Raw genomic sequence first — 20431 nt, 5'->3', positions numbered from 1 at the left:
TGGTTTGTTAAGATGGTAATGACATGTTAAAAGAGTTATGAACATTGAAAATATAGTATGAGTTGTTGGCTGTCAGATCATTCAAAATATAAGTGCCTTTCATAGGCTGTGTTCAAATGTGGGTAAAGGCATGGCTGTTTGTTGTTTTAAGATATTGATCATATCTTAAAAGTGCAAACAGGTTTCAAAAAATATTACAATGCATGCGAGAAATCTCTGTCATTCTAAACAAAAGATAAAGGGATATGTAATTGTTGATTGTTCAAAAGAGGCATTTATGGTCATTCAGGAACGGGTCAAATTGTTCCTGGTGAGTCGCCCTCGTTTCTTTCTCATGAGGGGTGGTTTGTTGCAGGGGGAGATGATCAACATGTTCTTTTCCTTCTTTTGCTGTGGGGCTTTTGTCTCCTCTGTTGTCTTTTGTTGAGAGGATTTTTTCTGCTGTGCTGCATTTTTTGATGAGAATAGAAAGGGTTAGAAATTGGAAGATGTCAGGTTAAAATGAAAGAAAAAAAAGGAATGAACATCATATATTAATTGTGTTTTTTGTTTGTTTTGTGATTTGTTTTTAGGTAAAAGAAACTATATACCATTATTAAACGATGAGGATGAAAGAATGAATGTTAGAATTGAAGGTTGACTGCAATATGTATAACATGAAGCAAAATTAACAATGCATCTAAAAATATATGTTTGGTAATTTTCAAACATTCTCATATCTGACAATAAAGAACAAAATAAGGAAATATGTTAAATTGAGATATAGAAAGGAAGGAAAAAAATGTGGAGAAGAGCTATACAAACTAAAAGGAATGTATTGTAAGCTTTGTTTATTGGGAATGACAAAAGTGATATTGGTTTATAAAAAGATAATTGTATGTGAGATAAAAACTGTAGATAGTTCTTGAAAGTAACAAATTCAAATTCATGATGTTTTAATAAATGTAATTGAAAGTATGAGTGAATGGTGGATGCAGTAAAAATAGCAGTGGGATATCATATGATTTGTGAATTTGAGAGTATGAGTATGGATTATACCTGGCCGTGATTTTCGGTGTTTTTTTTTTTGAAGGCCATGAGAGGGATGTCATCTGAGCTCAAAATATCCTTCGTGGCTGTTGCATTTCCAGCTGTATCTCTGCTGATGATTTCTTCAATTGTTGCTTCTCTGTTGGAGATGGTTTTTGGAAGAACAGGAAAAAAAGGAATGCATGTTAGAATTCATAGAAATGTCTTATAACTTGAATAGTATTAGGATGAGGGGTTAGAGGTTTTACAAATTGGGTACCTCTTGAATTTTTTTCTCACGTTGGTCAGAGAAGTGAAAAGAGCCCTTTTTACTGCAGCTTTTTTGGGTGATGGGAGAATGGGGTATTTTCTGAAAGTCCTTGATGAACCAGAAAGTGTTTTTGGTGGAAATTTTTTTGAAGTAGGTGATGGAGTGGAAAGAAGATTTTTTTGGTTGATTTCTTCCATTGTATGCATAACCATTTGTTGATCGGTGGGAAGAGAGGGTTGTTCAAGGACTTGGGTTTCATCATCAAAAACAGCATGGATCAGAAGGTCATTTCTTTTGAAATCAGTTTTCATGCTGCCAAACCTGATTTGGAAATTTTTAGTTTGGCCTCTGAGTCGAAGTATATGATCTGGGAATTGATTCTGGTCATTAAAACCTTGTTCAACAACCAATCCGAAGCATGAGATTCCAAAGAGCTGCTCAGCGGGCTCTCCAATTGTGATAACACTGGTTGTGTTACTTGCATCTGCAATTGCAAAACTGACTTTGAACCTGCAATTTTAATGTGAGTTGCTATTGCTCAATTGAAGAATGTAAATTGCGAAAGTATAAGAAGGTTAAAGATATTTTATTATGTGGTATATAGATGTGTTTATTTTTTATTTGATTGATTGTAGTTGCAAAAATGTTATTAGGTTTCAAACTTGTGAGCATTGTATTTTGGTAATATTACATTTATTTCTTAAGAGAGATGAAGTGCATGCGCAAAAGTGATTATATACTTTCATTATTTAAGGTGTGTCTTAAGGAATTTGTTATTAATGAAAATAGGGATTATGGATGTGCATTATGCACGGTAAATATAAATTTTTTAAATGTGTAGCATGCATGCTATTTTTTAAGAATGTATGTCATGTACAGCTAACAATCATACACAGTGGTTATAGTCTATGAAGTATATAGTTTATAATTGTTTGGCAAAGGTAAAAACAAAGAAAAAGAAATTGGTTACAAAGGGATAGGAAGTGTGCTGAGGGTTCTGTGTCTTGGACAAATGAGTTCATCACTTTGAGGTGAAGGCTTGACCTGCTTGTGGCAAGTTGGACATGCTCTGTACCACCATCCAGCATTTGTGTTAAACCGTGTAATGGTTGCACGGCAGATAATCAGTTTGTCCTATAAGTTGTTGGAAATAAGTAGTTAGGGTATTGAAGAAGTTTAGATGAAATGAAAGATTTAAAATGGATGACTTGAGATATTTATTTTCATAAAGATGAGGAGAAATGATAATGATGATGCAATCAGGAAAATAGGCTGCTCAAGTAAATTATATGAACTCTATAACAAAAAATAAACAATCTGACAATGGTTGAACTGAGAGTAGATTTTGAGTTTTGGTCGTTTATGTTAACCGAGAGATATCTAGGGTTATAAAACGTTTAAATACAAAATAAGCTGAATAAAACTTTTGTTTAGCATATTATATGAAGTACCAAAGTAAATGGTTTTAGTTGTGTACAAATGTTTGAGTTTTTGGACAATGCCTAGAAAGTTTTTGGTATCAGTGAAAACAGTAAAAACAAATTGAATTAGTCTAAACATTTTCTGAATATTTATAATCATTTTATAGTTAATTGTGGAATAGAGGCTTTACAAAAATAGAAAAGGTGATTATGTGCTAAGTACGCTGGATAATTGTGATTATGTGATCTTATAGTTGATGCTGCATAATTATAAGCATGTATATTTAAGGTTTAATTTTGTGCAAATACGATGGATGATTGTAAGCATTTTATGTTTAAGTTGCTGATGTCTAAGTTATAGTTATTTTATAAGTATTTTAGTTGTTAGGTGGTAGTTAATTGATATGAATATTTATAGTTAATTGGTACACATAAGTTTGTGTAAACATTGTTTGGTAAAGTGGATTTGGTGCAAGTATAGGATGGTTAGTTTGATAAAGTTTGTATGGTGTAAGTGTTTGTTAGTTTGAAGATTGTTGCTAATTAGTATCTTAGAGCGGATATGTATTGTTGACAACCAGTATAAAGCAATGTAGTTAGGTTATGAGCAGACATTCAGAGACTTCATATTTCAGAAAGGGAAGGAGACATGTGAACACTGCTAAAGATGCCAAACCAGTAAAAGTTTGTAGGTTATTGTATTATGAAAGAGTATATTATAATAATAATGTGAAAAATGTGAAACTATTCAGATTATGTGGCTGATAAGGAAAAGAATAAAAAAAATGTAGATGGGTAATAGTAGTTTTTTGTGAATGTGGATTACCTTGTGCAGATCTGGATCAAGTATATTCAATTCTGCTATATCTACCTTTTTACTCTCTTTTAATTGTTGATAAGGAAGTTGTACCATTGCTGAAGGTGGGAGCACTTTGATGGCTACTGCATCGTCTTTGAAACTGAATTGTTGTTGTCAAAAATATTGAATTAGAGAGTTATATTACAAAAGTAGAATTGGTATATTGAAAAAGTTTTAAAAATGTTACGCAATCTTGTAGGATTCAAGTTCTGGTATTGGTGGATATATTGATGAAATACAGGGTTGAGTTGGTGCTGCTAAGAACAGGTTTTCCTGTGCATGGGTAAAAGAAAAATGAGAGAATTTTTGTAATGAATATTGGAGATGCAAATAATAGGAAGTTGGGAAAAGGTATGAGTTACCTTGATATTCTTTCACCTTGACGCTTGTGAAAACGATAAAAATTGGTGGTGGCAACTGTTCGATAGCAGCATGATCAAAGTTCTTTGCTGCATCGCTCCATAGCGTGACTCTAATTGTCTGATGGCTGAAAGAATAAATACAGGACAAAATGTTTTAATGGTGATTGTAAAAGTGTTAAATTTGTAAAGATTTGATTAATGGTTGTACCTGATGTTTTCTATATATACTTCACATTTGCTCTCCAACCTTGTCTTCTCAATCATCTTTTGTTCCAAATGTTGTATTACAGTTATGTGTCCCATCACATCTTCCAATACATGAAAAAATCATAGGCAGATGTTTAAAGTGCATAAGAGAAGTGTGTAATTATAATTTGAGTGGTGTAAGAGAATAAAAAAAATTAATGAAAATAATGGGAATAAATATGATTTGTGATCAGCACCTGTTAGAATTGTGGTTGTATTTATCCGTGTGGATAGTTGATTGTAATCCATGAGATGAAAACAGTGTGCCGGAATTTTTGGTTGAACAATTGTCAATTTCTTGAATATGGTTCTCTCGTTAAAAATGATAGCAGCAGCATGAGGAACGACTTTGTAGACTGATCTGCTCTTTATTGTGTGAAAGTAGCTGATGTCATAGGCAGCTCCAGATTGTATCTTTGGAGCAACACAATCATAGTCAATTTCTTTGACTGTTGCTTGAATTGCATCTCCCTTGATTTAGAAGAAAAATAAGCTTAGTTAATCATGGTAGAATTGCAACAATCAAGAGAACAGATAAATTTTAAAAATGCAGACACTAAATGAATCATGACATTCAAATATGAGAAAATGGAGCATAGAATTGATTGGTTTGTATGGGTTATCTACACAGTATACTAAGTTATACTCGTATTATATGAAGTTTGTTAGACTAATTATGATACATGTGGAGCATATGAATTTTGGCAATTGAACAAAGCTAGTATTTAGTATTAAAAAAAAAGTTGGTTAGATGAATATTTGATATCTGCAGACAATTTGCACAGGGATTGTGTAAGGTTTTTTTACCAGATAATTGTGGCTGCGAGGACTTGAAACAATTGTTTAAAGAAATCAATGAATGGCTGCAAATTGGGGAGATGGTAGATGTTTAAAAAAAAATTATATATATATATGATTTTTGCTATTTAAAAGGTTGAAATGGTGCTTTAATTATGTGTTGTAATTTTGATTTTAAAAAATGGGGGCTGGTAGCAACAGTTTAATTTTGTTTAGATATTTATATACTGTCAGGAGTATAAGGTGGTTGTCGGCAATATTGTTTTTGAGTATTGGTTTTTTCATATGTGATGGTTTGAAAAAAAAGATTGTTAGTCAGTTAATTTATATTTTTTTGGAGGAAAACAGTTTTGCAAGGTGTTTTTGCATTGAAAAATGGTGTTGGGAAAGTATGTTTGATCCACATGTAAGTCAAAATATTTTGTTTTCCAAAATTAGATTTATTTAAAGGAACAACAATATTAGTAAAATAAGTAATGGGGAGAGTTTATTTACCATTGCATCAACCAATATGCATTCTAAACCAGCGAATTGATGATCAGATCCAAAAACTTTTGGCCTCCGGGTCCTGCAAATCCGAACCCTAATTTTGAGTTTGTTCTGATGAGGTTGCAAGCTCCTGACTGGACTTATATTCATTGTATCAGAGGGCTGAAAACATAATATATTTTGTGTCAGTAAAAGAAGAAATAAATTTTTCTAAATAAGTATAGATATAAAATATATAGAGATGTTTAGGTATGCATAGAGAGAAGTTTAAACCTGAAACTAAATTTTGGAGAACGTCTTTATAGACAATGTTTTTAGTGTATTTATTTGGCATTTCTCCATTGTTGTCTATAATAATTTTAAGCCCTTCCCTTGATGTAACTCTAGATAATGCGACATACAGTTGGCCATGGGTGAAGACAGGCTGGGGAAGATATAAACCAACTATTTTAAGAGATTGTCCTTGGCTCTTATTTATGGTCATTGCATAGCTTGGTCTAATTGGGAATTGACGCCTTTTAAAAGTGAAAGGCCATTTTTTTTCTGTTGCTGTAAGGCTGATTCTAGGTATAAAGAATTTATGACCAATGTTGCTACCAGGTAGTATTTTTGCTTCAATAACTCTATCAGTCATTTGGGTTATGACCAATCTAGTTCCATTACATAGCCCTGAAGATTGGTTTAAGTTCCTTAATAACATGATGGGCATGCCTATTTTTAAAGTTAGACCATGTGGAGGCAAGCCATTGAATTCAAGCTGATTAAGGAATTCTGTGGGATACATTATGCTAAGATTTTCTAAATTTCTAGATGAGGAGCATAGAGAATAGAACTTAAATAAGTTCTGGCTTCTCCAGGTAATAAATCTATGGCATAGTTATTTATCTCAGTGACAGTAGAATTCTTAGGTGTAACAATGGCCCTTTCTCTTAAGTAAGCATAATTGTCAAAGTGGCTAAGAAAGTCTGGATATGTTGCTAAAAAAATTGAGTGAATTAGATCTGTGTATGACTCAATCAATAAATCTCCAGAAATTCTACCCAAGATACCTCTTCATCTGTTGGATCATTTATATCACATATTTGACCATCACCAATTTTGAGTATCCAAGTAGCAAAGTCTGCAAGTTTTGTTTTTTCCTGACTGTTTAACCCCTCCCTTGATAGCCTCATATTTTCTTTCAAACAAAAAATTTTGAAAGAGGGCCCTAAGTATGAACTGTTAAGAGTGGCATGTACTATTTCTTCCCTTGTTCCACCTGGAATAACTGGTAGTATTTGCCTAAAATCATCCCCCAGTAAAAAAGGTTTCCCACCAAATGGGACAGCCTGACCTGAATTATCTAAATGCGATAAAATATCGCATAGTGATTTGTCTAGTGCTTCAAAACAATCCCTATGATTCATAGGTGCTTCATCCCAAACAACTAAAGCAGCTTTTTCAATCAATTTAGCAAGATGAGTCTGTTTTTTTATTTGACATATGAAAGAATCAGTGAGATTGAGAGGAATTTGAAACCTAGAATGAGCTGTTATGCCTCCAGGTAACAGCAATGATGCAATATCTGATGAAGCAACAGCTAGAACAATTTGACCTTCAGATCTAATTTTATTAATAATTGTGTGCCACAAAAAAGTCTTTCCAGTTCCCCCATGCCCATAAACAAAAAACAAACCGGATTTTTTTTCATTTATGGCAGTGATAACAGAATCATACACCTGTCTTTGTTCTTTGTTGAGTTAAGTGATTAAAACAGAATGTTCATTGGCTAACTGATGAAGATCATAATTTAATTCTTCTCTTAACAATTTATTCCTAATTTGTAACATGCTTTGTTCATCAAGAATTGGAAGATTATGATCTTTCAAGCTGCTAGATGATGCATTAAACAGTAGCTCTAGCTCATAGAGAAGTGAATTTTTTAATTCAGATTGTTGCACAATGAGATTAGGCATACAAAATGTTTTTCTAAGATTATATAACATGTCATCACACATATTCTGCCAGTGAGCATCGAAAATGAGTGCAGGATTTGCTACATCACAAAACAAAATTATTCTAACAAATAATTGCCTTAATTCAGAGCATGATGCTGTGCTGACAACATTTTCTAAGGCCTCAATCCATTCTTTATCATCCCCTAACAGACCTAAAGACCTACATGCAGACTGATATGATGGGTGTTTAATGCCATTAAGAGTTTTTATATCATCAAAATCAAAGGCACATTTATGGGAATTTAAAAGCATTCTCAAGTAATATAATTCTCCAGCTGCAGGGTGTACATAGGCTATTCTACCTATACATTTGCCTTTTTTCCTAGGTGTCCAATTCTTACTGCGAGAATTCCATACAAATTTAGAAGGAAATTCTGAATAAGATAAGTTTCGTGCTTGAGGATAATTTTTGTTTGCTTGAAACCAACTGGTTAACATTGTATCCTGAATTGCTTCACGATTAAGAATCAAATCAAGTGATTGATCTTCACCGAAGATACATTTTGCTCTAAAGGCAGATGTATAGACAATCGTTCAATGGCAGGTTGTCTACAGTGAATAGGAAATTGAAATAATCTCCATGCAGCTTCATATGGTGATATATATCTACAATTAAGATAGGATAATATTTCATCCTGTGGCTTGTTTTCAATTATGACTCTAGCTCTATCTGAACCTTTGTTGATGTATTTAAATAAATATTTTATAAGCATTGATTGACAGCACAATTCAACATTTATATGAGCATTATACCTTAATAACAACTCTGAATTGTAAGGCACTATAAAACTGTTATCAACCTTAGTTCCATTTTTCAGCACAAATCTATCAAGATTATCACGACGCCAATATGTAGAAAAACCATTGGTTTCAAAAACAGTTTCACTTTTGTATTGCTTTGGGAAAAATTTAGAGCACTTTCCTCCTCGCATTCAAGGAGGATTAGGATTTAAATCACCACATGGACCATGGATCATGAACTGATCTACAATATGATAAAGTGTTGGATCCACAGTTTTGTCTGGCAATTCAGCTGAGATTATTGAGTCAATATCTGCTGCAGACAATGACTTGAAATTGTGTTCTAACCAAATGAGGAGATGACAATGAGGCAATCCTCTTTTTTGAAATTCAATAGTATGAACTTCTGTTTGATATGACAGACAGGAAAAAAACGACAGGATTAATTAATTTTGTATTTAAAAATGAAGAAAGTCAGTAAAGAACCAATTATCTTTGATGAAATTCACCTGCTGCAAGTGGTCCAAAAGGTTGTCCTGATTTGATGTACTAGCCATATCATTCAGTTTGATTTTGAACATTCTAGCAATGATGTCAGGCCTATCCTCTGGTTTGCAGCCAGGTTTTCTAAGAAGTTCTTGTAACGACCCGACCCAAATTTTCACTAGAAATTTAAATTTTTATTTAACTATGTTTTAAGAAAATTTTTTTAAAAGGATGTGGAATTGGATTTTAAAGATTTTGATATTTATTTGGAAAATAAAAAGGGTTTTGATTTAAAGTTTTGATTTATTTATTTTTGTTTTAAGTTGAGCTTGACCAAAAGTTGACTTTTAAAAAGAATGAGAATTCGATTTTGACTTCGGGTCCGTTAGATAGGTTTCGAACTCACGATTTCATAGACACGCGGCACGCGCCAATCCGCGTTACGGTTTGAAAGATTTAGGCGTTTAAAGTGAGGGGCAATGTTGTAAATTTATAAAAGTGGGTTTTAAAAATCAGATTTCCTCTCTCTAGATTTTTCCACAACTCTCTCTCTCTAGAACCTTCTCTCCCTTTCTATTTATCACCCCCCCCCCCGCACTCTCTCTCTCACTCTCGGTTTTCCTCTCCCCCGCACCCTCTCCCCTGCGCCCACCAGCCCCAGCCACCCCACTCATCATCACCGGCCACCTCTGGCCAGCCTCTGGCTCCGGCGAGTTCCCCCAGGCGCCGACCACCCCTCCGGCCTTCTCTCTCCCCGAGTTTTCTCTCTCCCCTTTTTCTCTGTGCGCGACCAGCTCAGCTTAGCCCAGCCCAGCCCGGTCAATTTCGGCCATTTCCCGACCAGCCCAGGCCACCGGCGAGCCTTCCCGACGCCGCCCATCTTCCCCGACGCCTTCTTCAGCCAGCCCAGCCCTCCCTGCGCGTCGGTTCTGCTCGAAAAGTCACACAGGGCCGTCGACTTTTCCCTCCATTTTCAGTCAAATTTCACCTCAAATCTTCGAGATTCTTGGTGGATTTTTCCGCTCTAGGCGAGACGACCGTGGTTCGTGACGATCCGGCGGAGGATCGAAGCTAGGGCTATCACTGTGAGTGGACTTTTGTTTTTAAAAGCATTTTAAATTTTATGAATTTATTTATTGATTATTTGAGTTTTGATTGAGACAAAATGAATGCGGGTGAATTCTTGGTTTTTTTAAATGTATTTATGAAGTTCCTTTGAATTAATTGTGTTGATAAATCTTGATTTTGATGTGGGGTTTGGTGGACGGAGTTGAATTTTGGGTTTTCAAATACTCTCGTATATAAGTTTTAAAACATAATTTCATTTGATGGTTTGTTTAAATTTATGGACCTTTTTGGAAAGAACTCTAGTTTCCTACTTAATCAATATGGCTCATTTATTACTTTGGGTTTTGATCGAAAAGAATTGATTAGATTTATGCCTATTGAATTTAAATTGAGCTATGTACGTCTATGGACTTAAAAGTTTTCCTTGGAAAAGTACAATTATTCTATTCTTGGTGGAAAAAGGATTTATTTGGTTTATGGAAAACTGGTTTTCGAACCACCCTTTGCAGTACCCTTCAGGTTATCAGATACATAGGTCTTTGGGACCCATCACGATGCACATATAGGCTTTGGGCCGTGTGTCGGGATGCTTCGCCCTTTGGGGGCTGCTCTGCGTGCACGTATGACCAGGATTTGCCTGCACGTGCTGATTTTATTCACACGTGTGTATGGCCAGGATATTGCCTGCACGTGTTGGATTCATTCCACGCGTGTGTATGGCCAGGATATTGCCTGCACGTGTTGGATTCATTCCACGCGTGTGTATGGCCAGGATATTGCCTGCACGTGTTGGATTACACTCCACGCGTGTGTATGGCCAGGATTATTCAGGGTATATAGCATGGTGGAGAATAAATTTGGTTATTTTCGGAAATTATCAAATATGTTTTTAAGTGAGGGATTTCTTTTGAATTCCATCAAGGTTGTTGTTACGATGTTTTTACGGTTCGGTTGTTTTAAGAAATTGTTTTCTTGAGAAAATATATATCGTTTTATGAGATTCTTTAAATTTAAATAAACTTTATGGTTTTAAACTGGGGGATTTCAGAGAGTGACGTGAGGTCTTAGTGTTAAATGTGGTTTTGAAGGATTTTCTGAAACAAGAAGTTTATTTTCATTTTCGTTTGCATTAAACTGTCCACTCACTGAGTTTGTCTCACGGATTATTTGTTTTGTCTTAAATTGTCCCCCCAGGTAGTAGATTTGGTGGAGGTCGAGCCAAACACGTCGAGGCAGTTGCAATCATCTCCTCAGTTGGACCTTGTAGGCGCCATTTAAATTTTGTAAAAATTCCTTGTAATAGATTAGCAGCTCTGATAACCACTCTACAAATTTTAAGTTGGATCTTCTGTGAAATTTGTTGGGTCTGAGACCCTTTTTGGTTGTGGTAGAGGTGGTTGCGGTTTAGAAGTGTTTTTAGCAGGTCTTGAAATTTTGGGTTAGTCCATTTTCAGGGGAGGTTCTGCCGAATTTTCGGTAGGATTTTCCTTGATTTTGGATTCCCGCAGGACCTCTCCGGGTCTCAGGGTGAAATCCGGGGGCGGTCCTGTCAACTTGGTATCAGAGCAATAGGTTTTAGATTCCTCAATTCTGCACTTAATGTGCATCCCCATTATTGATAAGAGTTTGGTTTTCATATAGGTATTATGCCTCCTCGACGACGTGGCCGACCACCGGGGACCCACCATAGGGTAGCAGAAGGTGTCGATGAGACGACACAAGTTTTCGAGCAGTCTATTGATAGGCTAGCTGAGGCAGTGACTACTGCTGTTCGCACTAGGGCTTTTCCTGAGGGAGAGTATAGCATTGAGCGTGCTCGTAAGTTGGGGGCCTCGAATTTCTCAGGTACTTCGGATCCCAGTGTAGCTAACGAGTGGATGATACAACTCGAGAGGATCTTCGAGGTTATGGGATGCCCCGATGACCGGAAGTTAGTCTTGGCTACTTTCCTGCTAGTGGGTGACGCTTATCACTGGTGGGATTCCGAGCGTTTAGGACTCACCGCGGCAGAGATCACTTGGGATAGATTTAGGAGAGTCTTTTACGAGAAGTACTATCCGCGGGTTTATTGTGATGAGAAGAGGGCCGAATTCCTGAGGCTTAGACAGGGATCTATGTCAGTAGTAGAGTATGAGAGGAAATTCACTGAGCTTTCCAGGTTTTGCCCAGCACTTGTGGCAGACGAGGCAGATAGATGTTCGAGATTTGAGGAGGGTCTGAGAGACTCTATTCGCACAGTGGTTACCGCAGCTAACCACTCTACTTTTAGTTCTTTGAGGGATGCTGCAATGAGGGTCGAAAGGTCTTTATCTGATCGGAGTAAAGGCGAGGCGAGGCGTCGTCATTTTCAGAGTACCTCGATGAGTGGCCCTAGTCAGGGACCATCCAAGAGAGGCAGTTTCAGTTCAGGTTCTTCAGGAAGTGGTGGTTTTAGAGGTGTTAGACATGACTCAGGAGGAAGCCGAGGTTCTGGACACAGTCATAGTTCCGGTTATCAGTCAGCGGGTAGCTCAGCTCGTAGCACAGCACGATTGAGTGGATCTCAGGGTAGTCGGATTCGTGGGACAGGCCATCCTCTGTGTAGTTCTTGCGGCAGGTATCATGATGGGATGTGTCATATGGGCAGCCCTGGGTGTTATCATTGTGGACAGACAGGCCATTTTATGAGGGAGTGCCCGATGCTACAACCGGGTGATGGAGGATCTTCGGGATCGGCCCCCCATCAGGGACAAACTTCAGGGGCCCAGAGTCAGGGGCAGAGAGCAGTGCAGACTGCGGGTGCTACGTCTAGTAGTGGAGCACAGTCTAGTCATGCTAGTAGAGGTGGAGGACAGCATAGGGGTCAGCCAGGACGCCCCAGAGCCCAGGGCAGAGTCTTCGCCATGACGCAGCAGGATGCTTTGGCTCCACCGGATGTCATCATGGGTACGTTATCCATCTCTGGGCATAATACAATATTTTTTATATAGACTATGGGGCACACACACACTTTGCGTATCACGTATTCTCGTTTTGATTGTCGATAAAAGATGAACTTTCTCGATTCGTGAGTTAGAGTGGTTTTCAAATGATTTAAAGGTTTTAAATTAATTTACTTCGTAATGATTTTATTCTTGAAAACTTTATTTAGAGTACCACATTTTCAAGTTTTTATTTTTGAGGCGTACTTAATTCATTTAAGTTTGTTGTGGAGGGTTGTTGAAAGGAGGTTTGATTTGATGGGCGATAAGAAGTTTGCAATTACAGTTCACTTAAATTTAAGTTTTCTACTAAATTTCGAGGACGAAATTTTTTAAGGGGGGAAGGTTGTAACGACCCGACCCAAATTTTCACTAGAAATTTAAATTTTTATTTAACTATGTTTTAAGAAAATTTTTTAAAAGGATGTGGAATTGGATTTTAAAGATTTTGATATTTATTTGGAAAATAAAAAGGGTTTTGATTTAAAGTTTTGATTTATTTATTTTTGTTTTAAGTTGAGCTTGACCAAAAGTTGACTTTTAAAAAGAATGAGAATTCGATTTTGACTTCGGGTCCGTTAGATAGGTTTCGAACTCACGATTTCATAGACACGCGGCACGCGCCAATCCGCGTTACGGTTTGAAAGATTTAGGCGTTTAAAGTGAGGGGCAATGTTGTAAATTTATAAAAGTGGGTTTTAAAAATCAGATTTCCTCTCTCTAGATTTTTCCACAACTCTCTCTCTCTAGAACCTTCTCTCCCTTTCTATTTATCACCCCCCCCCCCGCACTCTCTCTCTCACTCTCGGTTTTCCTCTCCCCCGCACCCTCTCCCCTGCGCCCACCAGCCCCAGCCACCCCACTCATCATCACCGGCCACCTCTGGCCAGCCTCTGGCTCCGGCGAGTTCCCCCAGGCGCCGACCACCCCTCCGGCCTTCTCTCTCCCCGAGTTTTCTCTCTCCCCTTTTTCTCTGTGCGCGACCAGCTCAGCTTAGCCCAGCCCAGCCCGGTCAATTTCGGCCATTTCCCGACCAGCCCAGGCCACCGGCGAGCCTTCCCGACGCCGCCCATCTTCCCCGACGCCTTCTTCAGCCAGCCCAGCCCTCCCTGCGCGTCGGTTCTGCTCGAAAAGTCACACAGGGCCGTCGACTTTTCCCTCCATTTTCAGTCAAATTTCACCTCAAATCTTCGAGATTCTTGGTGGATTTTTCCGCTCTAGGCGAGACGACCGTGGTTCGTGACGATCCGGCGGAGGATCGAAGCTAGGGCTATCACTGTGAGTGGACTTTTGTTTTTAAAAGCATTTTAAATTTTATGAATTTATTTATTGATTATTTGAGTTTTGATTGAGACAAAATGAATGCGGGTGAATTCTTGGTTTTTTTAAATGTATTTATGAAGTTCCTTTGAATTAATTGTGTTGATAAATCTTGATTTTGATGTGGGGTTTGGTGGACGGAGTTGAATTTTGGGTTTTCAAATACTCTCGTATATAAGTTTTAAAACATAATTTCATTTGATGGTTTGTTTAAATTTATGGACCTTTTTGGAAAGAACTCTAGTTTCCTACTTAATCAATATGGCTCATTTATTACTTTGGGTTTTGATCGAAAAGAATTGATTAGATTTATGCCTATTGAATTTAAATTGAGCTATGTACGTCTATGGATTTAAAAGTTTTCCTTGGAAAAGTACAATTATTCTATTCTTGGTGGAAAAAGGATTTATTTGGTTTATGGAAAACTGGTTTTCGAACCACCCTTTGCAGTACCCTTCAGGTTATCAGATACATAGGTCTTTGGGACCCATCACGATGCACATATAGGCTTTGGGCCGTGTGTCGGGATGCTTCGCCCTTTGGGGGCTGCTCTGCGTGCACGTATGACCAGGATTTGCCTGCACGTGCTGATTTTATTCACACGTGTGTATGGCCAGGATATTGCCTGCACGTGTTGGATTCATTCCACGCGTGTGTATGGCCAGGATATTGCCTGCACGTGTTGGATTACACTCCACGCGTGTGTATGGCCATGATTATTCAGGGTATATAGCATGGTGGAGAATAAATTTGGTTATTTTCGGAAATTATCAAATATGTTTTTAAGTGAGGGATTTCTTTTGAATTCCATCAAGGTTGTTGTTACGATGTTTTTACGGTTCGGTTGTTTTAAGAAATTGTTTTCTTGAGAAAATATATATCGTTTTATGAGATTCTTTAAATTTAAATAAACTTTATGGTTTTAAACTGGGGGATTTCAGAGAGTGACGTGAGGTCTTAGTGTTAAATGTGGTTTTGAAGGATTTTCTGAAACAAGAAGTTTATTTTCATTTTCGTTTGCATTAAACTGTCCACTCACTGAGTTTGTCTCACGGATTATTTGTTTTGTCTTAAATTGTCCCCCCAGGTAGTAGATTTGGTGGAGGTCGAGCCAAACACGTCGAGGCAGTTGCAATCATCTCCTCAGTTGGACCTTGTAGGCGCCATTTAAATTTTGTAAAAATTCCTTGTAATAGATTAGCAGCTCTGATAACCACTCTACAAATTTTAAGTTGGATCTTCTGTGAAATTTGTTGGGTCTGAGACCCTTTTTGGTTGTGGTAGAGGTGGTTGCGGTTTAGAAGTGTTTTTAGCAGGTCTTGAAATTTTGGGTTAGTCCATTTTCAGGGGAGGTTCTGCCGAATTTTCGGTAGGATTTTCCTTGATTTTGGATTCCCGCAGGACCTCTCCGGGTCTCAGGGTGAAATCCGGGGGCGGTCCTGTCAGTTCTCTAACAATTGCAGGCCACTTGACATTGGAAGTAAAAGTAATAAAAAGATCTGGATTGCCATAATGCCTACAAATTGCCATAGCATCTTGGTAATTATTAATCATATACCTAACACTTCCAGTGTGTGAGGTTGGCAATATAACCCGCTGTCCTAGATCATTGGCATTTGCATGACCCATTGAAATTGCATCATAAATGCCTTTATAAACTTCAGTTCTGAGATTTTTTTGATTTTTTCTAATGAAATCTAATTTATCCTCTTCAAGAGTTGCATAGGCATCCACTAAAAATTGTTGAAATAATCTACCACCTTTTAAGAGTGTACTAAATTCAAATTGTCTCTCCTGAATTTGATAGGCTATAAAGGCTCTCATAGGCACCCTTCCTGTTTTTGGCTGATGACCTTTAAAATCATGATTCCATTTAATATTAGGGCTATAACCATCTTCACCATGAGGAAATAAAATAGGATATTGTAAAGACATGAATTTTGGATTTAATTTTGTTATTCGTTTCAACTCTCCATTTTGATTTTCTATGACAATATCTCTGTTTGAATCAAAGAGACCAATATCTCCTACTATCAGACCAGCAATTTCATCAGATGTTGGGCTTTCATATTGTTTATCATGATCTAACTGCGTTCCCAATATTCTCACTTTGACATCAGTAATAGAATTGCTTTCTAATTTATCCCTGACTGTTCTAAAGAATTTCACCAAGTCATTTGATTGGTCAAACATTTTGATAAGGCCTTCAACAACTTTTGGATCAAGATTTGTATTATTTTGTTTACGATTAACTACATTAAGGCGATTTATAACTTCATTATAGGTATCATAGATATAGAGCTGGGCAAATTTTGGAGACTCGCCTTCCGGCGGTAACAATGACCCCATTAAATGATGAACCTGCCCACTAATTTTAAAAATGTAAGGACCTGGCTTATTGTTAATTGAATGATCAATTTTGGCTCCCATTGAAGTGAATGCAAACATAGAATTGTATGCCCTAATATTGTCCCTAAATATTGAGCTTCTTTGGCCTTTGCTTGGATCAAGTAAATTGTCTAAAAAATTAGGAGTTGGTTTGGTAATTGGAAGTTTAACTTTTCCTTGCAAACAACAAAGACTAAACAAAGGCTGTTTGTTTGTAGATTTTTTAGCAATGGATTCATCCAGCCAAAAAAGTGCATCACAGTAAATGCACTTATAATCTTTATCTCCAAAATCCACATATTTGTGAATCATTCCTATGGAAAGAATAAGTATGAAAGAAAGAAAGAGTATCAATGCATATCATCATTGATAGGACAATAATGTAGAAATGTTAAAATAAATTTTAATAAAAAATTTAACATACTTTGTCTTTTCTTCTGATAAAATGCTTGGCTCCTATAGCTGTGATTTGCAGTGTTTTCATTCAATGTGGAGCTCAGGGGTGGAAGTTCAGAATGAAAAACATTTAGATTACAGAATACAGTATCAGAATCAAAGTCCAATCGTTCCAAAGGGACCTGATGTGTAGTTGGCTGAATTGCATTAATATGCGTTAAAGTTGTATTTCTAATAGACTTGTGTTTTTTCCTATGAGTTGGAGAATTTAATTCACAGGCAGTGATAGAAAGAACATCACAAACATTTTCAGCGGCAACTTGCACACCAGTTGAAATATGAGGACAGTCAGCTTTGTCTAACATGAGAAATCTAGTACGAACCCTAGACTTTTTATCCATCACACTGAAAGAAAAAAGCCTGAAGCAATCAATAAATAGCTGGACGAAAAAAATACACACATATAAATAAATTGCAAATTTAAAAGAAGATATATATACAACAACCAATGAAAGCAAATTGATATTCATCCATGAGCAGAAGATATTTAACATGACGAATAACAGATGCACAGCGAACATATTTAAAAAACAGGTGGCAGAAGCTAACCTTTTGCGCAGGAAGATCAAATGCCACAACAGCGCAGCCTGAAGGTCAAGCTCAAACAACCAACACAACAGTACCTAGAAAACATACATATGAATGTTAAAAATCAAGCAATCAGATAAAAATAAAGCAAAACTTAGATATAAGACAAATAAAAGATCTAAAAAGTATAGACATAAAAGTATAAGGGAGGCAATTCAAATTGATTTATTTGAAAGGCAAACATTCAAAAAAATAAAAAGAATTAAAGTGCCGGTATAAATGTTCATATCTTTTTTGCCTAAAATGCAAAAAACATACTGATTTAGAATAAGAAAAAATGTTAAGCAAGATAAATAAGAATGGTTGATCGGAATATCTATGATATGAGAGAAAATCAGCAACGTATGTAGAAAGGAATATTTGATAACATTTAAACATTCTCATGTGTGCCAACATAAACCAAAGCAATGAAACCAGTTAAATTCAAACACACAAAGGCAGGAGAAAAAGGGCAGGCCGAAAAACAGAAAGGTAGTAACATAATCTAATGCCAACTGTAGTTAGTGTTCATTGTATGGAATAGGTAGATGCAATGAAGATATGCATACTCATGAAAGTTGATATCTATGTACCCAGCTATATAGCTAATAAAATTGGTAGTTAATTAATTTTGTCGCAGAACAGAGCTGATTATGCAAGAACTAAATTAAGAGAACAATTAAATAACTGCATAAACCCTTTTTTTTGATGGACTGTATAAATTTTTTTGAAGATAAACAATTCAAAACAGAACCTAGGACTGTGACGTAACAGAAAGAAAAAACAGCAAGCAAAGATCAAACATTGATAGGAAAAAACTGATAGGAATAAACAAAAGTCTATATTTCAAGATTTAACAATAAATGCAAGAACACACCCAGAGTAATGATATCGAAAATGCATACAGAGACCCAGCAAACACAGGCTAAGCAAACAGGAGCAGAATGATATGAAAAAATGAGATGAGAGAGAGATGAAACTTATCTGATAAGGAGCAGGTAGAAACGAAGGGACCGATCTGAATCACACCACCCGAAACACAAACGAACGGCAATCGAAGAGCCAGATCAAGCTGAAACAGTGAAGTTGTCAGTGAGATTTGACAAAAGAAAAAAGAAAAAAAAAAACCCTAAAAAACTTGTGGCTCACCTCTTCGATGCGATGAATTAATCCCATCATCTGCTTGAAATACTGAACCAGACCAACACATCAAAAGACAAAATAATCCAAACCAGATTGTTGATCCACTTCGAATCACAACCAGACGAATACATCAAGCTGGGATCAAAGCCCCCACAGCAGATGGTTCATCTGGTTGAAACATTAACCATGAACCCAGATAAAGCAAGAGAAAACGAATGACCACAAAGGACAGACCCATCTGTCCTATTCTCAGAATGGCAAACATATAAAAAAACAAAAAAAGGCTTGTGAGAGCAAACCGTAGAGAAACAAAGCAATGGCAGGGAATGTAAAAATTTCGAAACAATATGGGCTAGAACCAGACAGAGACGCAATGACAAAAAAGGGCCCAATGAAAGGCCAAAACTCAAAAGGCGAAGGATGTGAAAATTAAGGTTGCTAGAAGGGCAAAACCGAATTTTCACGATGAACAGGTTATGAACAGTGTGAACAGTAGCGACCAGATTGTGTTTTAGTATATAGAGAATTTTGGGCCATGTGCTCTATTGGGACTTCTATTGGGTCATGTATTTTGTCTAAAATTAGCCATAGTAAGAGAGAAATGTGGAATTGGACTCTACTGTTTTTGTAGAGTTTCACATCCTTGATTATTAAGCCTTTTTTATTGTACTTGCTACTTTTACCTTGATCTAATGGAATCTCATTTTCGACCAAAAAAAAAAAGATATTAGTTGTGAGATCAAACAACCTTAATCTCTTTTTTGGATCAAAAGATCCTGATCTTTCAATGATAATAATCACATATAGTAGAAAATTATGATTATACAATAAATAATTAAATCTACAATTATAAGAATTGTATAAATAGCAGTCATGATATCACCTTCCAGTAGCGAAAACAAGTTAGAGAGCATCACATATGTAGTAGAGGATCACTAAAGGAAGGAAATTCAAGGTCTGATCCACATAATAGTTTAATAGGAATAACGTTTTACTATAGCATAAAAGCAATAACACGCACTGGAAGCATTGAATATTGTATACATAGCCAAATCAAAAGAATCATTTACGTATGAAAAATGAATGATAATAGAATGATGGAATGATTAAAGTATATCAATAAAATCATATATATATATATGAGATGTATATATGAAGCACGTCCAAACTGTCCATACTGTAAGCATACAAACCGGAGATTAAATGCAATAAGATCATAGATATATTGATCATATATAAATTGTTATATCATCACTGCAGACTCGTGAAAGCAAAATCTCAATCAATGTTGAGAATAAGGACATATGCGGCATATATAAGCATGAAGGACAAAATCCAAACCTTTTAATCTAATAAATTAACCATGAGAAGTTGAAAATAATTAATAAAGTGCAATAAAGTAATGACACGTGAGATAGTATAAAAATGTGGTATAAGAATGTGGTAAGTATAAAAAAAGGTGCATACATATAAAGTTGCAGTACGTTATATGTTTCAAGAGATAAATAAAAGAATTGTCTTGAAGCATATATATCATACGAATTGAAACATCAAAAACATATTTTGACCAAGTGGAAATAAAATTTGTTTCAGCCAAAAAACATTAGGACTGAAGATGCGTATGAATTGTGTAGACCTTCATGCGTAACAGCCACATAACAAATCAAGTATTGAAGTCATGATAATCAATAACGATTAAAACATGCAACAATTAAAACTTAAGATAGATTCCCTTCGCACTTTTGTGCAATTGCGACATCATCATGGATTGGCATAATTAATCATATATAAATAAACAAAGCAGTATAATCTAAATGTAAACATATAAATAACATAAAACTCTAAGATCAA

The 20431-nt window shown here is 36.3% G+C and overlaps 2 protein-coding genes and 1 pseudogene across 2 annotated transcripts; all 3 read right to left on the bottom strand.

Moving 5' to 3' along the window:
* Positions 1-1251: 1251 nt before the first annotated feature.
* LOC147291717 (replication protein A 70 kDa DNA-binding subunit B-like) lies at positions 1252-5604 on the bottom strand (annotated as a pseudogene).
* Positions 5605-5608: 4 nt separating this feature from the next.
* On the bottom strand, positions 5609-6241 carry LOC147291716 (uncharacterized). The gene is made up of 2 exons (XM_086236008.1): positions 5728-6241; positions 5609-5616 (listed from the first exon to the last, which is right to left on the bottom strand). The coding sequence occupies exons 1-2, from the start codon at positions 6236-6238 to the stop codon at positions 5609-5611; spliced, it is 519 nt and encodes a 172-aa protein (XP_086092134.1). The 5' UTR covers positions 6239-6241.
* An 8920-nt stretch (positions 6242-15161) lies between these two features.
* On the bottom strand, positions 15162-18818 carry LOC147291715 (uncharacterized). The gene is made up of 7 exons (XM_086236007.1): positions 18735-18818; positions 18587-18628; positions 17420-17493; positions 17116-17215; positions 16839-17007; positions 15431-16728; positions 15162-15212 (listed from the first exon to the last, which is right to left on the bottom strand). The coding sequence occupies exons 1-7, from the start codon at positions 18816-18818 to the stop codon at positions 15162-15164; spliced, it is 1818 nt and encodes a 605-aa protein (XP_086092133.1).
* Between the last annotated feature and the right edge of the window lie 1613 nt (positions 18819-20431).

Source organism: Dryas octopetala, chromosome 3 (assembly GCF_963921425.1).
Source record: "Dryas octopetala chromosome 3, drDryOcto1.1, whole genome shotgun sequence".
Taxonomy (NCBI): domain Eukaryota; kingdom Viridiplantae; phylum Streptophyta; class Magnoliopsida; order Rosales; family Rosaceae; genus Dryas; species Dryas octopetala.
This window is presented reverse-complemented; position numbering and strand designations above follow the sequence as displayed.